The 4,250-nt window shown below is 45.4% G+C and overlaps 1 protein-coding gene across 1 annotated transcript; it reads right to left on the bottom strand.

Moving 5' to 3' along the window:
* Positions 1-640: 640 nt before the first annotated feature.
* LOC140223424 (uncharacterized) lies at positions 641-1,105 on the bottom strand. Its single transcript, XM_072295263.1, has one exon. It carries the CDS (start codon positions 1,103-1,105, stop codon positions 641-643), a length of 465 nt encoding a protein of 154 aa, XP_072151364.1.
* Between the last annotated feature and the right edge of the window lie 3,145 nt (positions 1,106-4,250).

The raw sequence follows: 4,250 nt of genomic DNA, 5'->3' as shown, positions 1-4,250 counted from the left end.
TTGATCTTGATCTAGTGGTAGCCTGAGAATAGATTGAGTAATGATAACATTTCAATGTTGGCATCATCATCTACTACTTTGTCCACCCTCTCCAATGGGTAGTTATCCTTCGGGCAAGCTTTGTTTAGGTTAGTGAAGTCTATGCACATCCTCCACCTTCCGTTCTTCTTTTTGACTGGAACGGTGTTGGTTAGCCATTCTGGATTATGATGGGCCATATCACATTGGCTTCGAGGAGTTTGTCAACTTCGGCCTTCATTGCATGTGCTTTGTCATCGGACATCTTCCTAAGTTTTTGTTTCTTTGGCTTCGCGCCAGGCTTGATATCAAGGCTATGGTCGATTATCTCTCTATCAACTCCTTGGAGGTCGCTCGCGAACCAAGTGAAGACATCTTTGTTCTTATTCAAAAAATCAATTAACTCTTCTTCCTCCTTTGGCTCAAGGTTGGCTCCTATGATGACGTGCCTATCCAGGATGCATCCATCCAAAAGGACTTTCTTGGTTTCACCATCAGCATTTATTTTTATCTTCTCTTTGTATCTCTTAGTCTCAACGTATCGTCTCCTCTTTTTTTGCTCTTTGACTTCGCTGTGGGTTGCAAGATGGTGGACGTTCTTCTCTCCTAGAGTTGCACCCTTTTATATGTTTCTTGCAGTTTGTTGATCCCCATAAACTGTGATGACCCCATTCAGAGCTGGTATTTTCATAAATAGAAACAATTGCCTCATGGCTACATCGAACTTGTTAATGAACCCCCACCCGAGGATGGCGAAATAGGGGTAGTACATTTCGACCACGTCGAATGTGATGCGCTCTGTCCTTGCATTGTTGAGATTCCAAAATGAGACTGGAAGTGATATCTTTCCCAGGGCCTTGACTGGTCTTCCCCCAAAGCCAAGTAGTGGGACCTCCGAAGGCTCAAGCAGGTGAGGATTGATTTTCATCTCTCTGAACGTGTTAGCGAAGATGATGTCTGCGGAGTTGCCATTGTCCACCAAGACTTTTCTTATGTTCCAACCAGCGATGATAGCCTCAATTACCATCACATCATTATCCGAGGTTGTCTTTAACTTGAACTCTTCTTCGATAAAAGAAATTGGCATGTGTGCCCATTCTGGCTTCGCAAAGGGGCCATCGGGTGTGATCGTGTTCACTTGTCGGAAGTAGTCTCCTTTTTTCCTTTTGTTTTCAAACTCTAGGGCAGAGCCATCGGCAATTGGCGTTATCATGCCATAGGTTGGTATAGCATTGGAACTAGCCTCGCGAGGCTCGGATTGTGAGGATCCTCCCGAGATTGGCATTATCATGCCGTAGGTAGGTAAGGCTTTAGGATTGTTGTTAGGTGGGTTCGGTTTAGCTTTTCAAATTTCGTTGGGCAAATGTGGTGGAGGTGGTGGGATCTTGTGGCGAGGCTGATGAGGCGTGAAGTTCGCGTTTTGCGAGGTTGACTGAATTTGAGGTTGGAATTGATGCGAAGGTTGCCAAGCCCTTGTGGGCTGGAAGGTTGTGAGGTTAGCTGAGCTTGGGTAAAATGGTGGGTGTGGATAGAAAGTGGTGTGGTGGATGGTCTTGGGTGCCTGGGCTGCTGCTTGCACTGCGGCTTCGGCTGCTTTCTTCTCGGCTGCTCTTCTTTTAATGGTTTCTTTGACTATAGGGCAGAAATCCATCGGATGATCAAGTTGTTTACCATGAAATGTACAACAAAATGGCCTTTGCTACCTGGCTTGGTTGTTTGGCCTCGTAGGGCCATTGTTTCATCCCCTTCCTCTCCCTGCATGGCCACCTATCTGGCCATTGTCGAAGCTAGGTTGATGTTGGTGGTATTGATTTTGGTTTTGGTTGTGGCTGTGGTTTTGGTTTTGGTGCAAGGGTTGATTGCCTTCAATTGCCATTACTTGCTGGGCTTGGTGTTGGTTGTGATTCTGGTGATGGTTGTAGGGCGAAGCTTCCCAGTTTGTGCCCTTCTCAAATTGCCTTTGATGATTTCTTTCCACCACCCTTCTTCTGTGGTCTTCGTCTGACCTGCAATATTTTTCTAGCTTTGCAAACAGGGCTTCCATCGTCCTTGGCTTTTTCCTAGTCAGCTTCGATGCTGTTGGACCCGGATTGAGACCCAAGATGTAGGCCGATATTGCAACGCTGTCCACTACATTTGGCGTTTGTGACTTGAGCTGGACAAACCTTTTCACTTAACTTGCTAGGGGTTCTTTGTCCCTTTGCACGCAGTGGAAAAGATCTCCTTCGTCAGTCAGGACTTGATGAAACCCTTGGAAGTTCTAGGTTAACTTCATCTTTAGATCAGCCCAGTTGTAGACTGATTGTGGAGGAAGAAAATAATACTAGTTCAGCGCTGCTCCTTCACACACAATAATGAGCGACTTCGCTAGTACAATGTCATCTCCCCCGACCGAGGCTACCGCCACTTCGTAGCTCATAAGGAATTGGTGGGATCTACTGGGCCATTGAATTTGGGCAAGGTTACTGACTTGCAGGTTGCAGGCCATGGAGCTGTTTGTAGCCCGATAGACAATGGAGAGTTCTTGTCAATGGTTGTGTACACATTCATCGTTGGTGGAGAGTTATGTGCGCCGAAGCTAGGGTTTGTGAATATCAGAGGTGTAGTGTTGACATTGCAAGCTTAAAGTGGTGGTGGTTGTGGCTGTTGCGGTGTGCTACGCAGGTACTCTAGTTCACTTAGTTCTTGTTGTAGATCTGCCAATTGCCTCTTAGCTTCGTTCAGTTTTGCAAGCTTGTTGGCTGCCAGCCTCTGAGCTTGTATCTCTTGAGTGAACCTTTCCTTTTCTCTTTTTAGTGCCTCTAGCTACTTTAGCACTGAAGCTAGCTCTTCCTCTATCTTACTTAGTGGCTCATCTTGTGTGCTTGTTGGTTGTGGGGCTTGATTTGAGGTCCCTTGTTCAACTCTTTTCTTCAGTGCCCCTGTTCTTAGATTGTCTTCAACTCTTTTGAGCCCTTCTTCTTTATCAGTGATACTTGGTTCAATTGGGTTAACCGGGATGAGCTGTCTTTGTTTCACGGCTTCATCTTCAGTATTTCTCTTCTTCTTCTTCTGCTGGCATCATGGGTTTCTTAGTGGCTCAGAGCACGGTGGGCGCCAATGTTGTATCTCAAACTCTTATGAGGCCAAGACACAATGAAATGGAAGGCGTAGTATCTTTGACTCCGGTGACGCTAAGATACTACAAGGATGTAATAGCACTTGAGATGTCTTTTCATCCAACAGTGAGTGTAAAATTTACAATGGGGTAGGTCTTCCCTTTTGTAGTGTCTAGAGAGACATTTTACATTCCATAAATACCCTTAACCAACTGCTACATTCCAGGAATATGCTTTACATGAAGGTCATTTGGAGGTCACACTTCTCATGCCGCTCGGCAGCTCCGCAAATCACATTCTCACAAGGCTTCAAAAATCACGCCTTGACCGCTTCAACTCTCCCGCGTCCGTCAACCTCGCGCCCAGAGTCACAGCCTCACGCTCGAGGCCACCTTAGCTTCTGGGGGCTCAGGTTGCCTTGGCTTCGTAGCCAAGGCTCATGCAACATCACTTCTCATTACCTGTCAAGAGAAAGCACGACCCTGCACAAGTTAGCGGATAACTTGGCACTCGAGATTAGCTTCGAGTGTTAAAGGTTGGGATCCGTTAGTTTAAAGGACGATTGGCACTACTTGGCTTTGGGCCGAAATAGTTTCCTTGCCTTTCATTCTTCACCCGATGCTAGAAGGTTTCACTTAAAGTTAAGTAAAAAGCAGAGCTGTAAAAAAGGTGTTGATTCGAATGACCTTGACGGTGACCGTCTTTTTGGGCAATCCCCAACAAACTGCAAACTTATTATTATAAGCCGCGACTAGACAGACTTATCTAGCAGAGAGTATCTCAGGTATTTTAGATAACTTCTGGAGTGCTGATGACTCCTTCTCTTCAAGCCGCCAGGGGACAGACTTGTCCAATGAGTTGAATAACTCACAAATTTTGCTGCAGACTTGTCTTTGCAAGCCGCATTTGGACAGTTTTGTCTGTTGAGTTGAATAACTCAAAATTTTTGCAGACTTGTTATTACAGGCTGCATGAAGGCAATTTTACCCCAGAAGCTGAATAACTTTGTGCAGACTTGTTATTACAAGCTACGAGTTGGGTGATATTGCCTAGGGAGCTGAATAGCTTTGCAAACTTGCTTTTGCAAGCCCTAATTAGGCATAAATAAGTAGCCATATTATGATGAAAAATAAA

This window comes from Setaria viridis, chromosome 7 (genome assembly GCF_005286985.2).
Source record: "Setaria viridis chromosome 7, Setaria_viridis_v4.0, whole genome shotgun sequence".
Classification (NCBI taxonomy): Eukaryota; Viridiplantae; Streptophyta; class Magnoliopsida; order Poales; family Poaceae; genus Setaria; species Setaria viridis.
Note: the sequence above shows the minus strand (reverse complement) of the source record. Positions and strands in the feature narration are given on the sequence as shown.

Bases quoted from the DNA above. Each gene is read 5' to 3' on its own strand.
- LOC140223424 (XM_072295263.1), bottom strand. From the start codon at position 1,105: ATGCCAATTTCTTTTATCGAAGAAGAGTTCAAGTTAAAGACAACCTCG.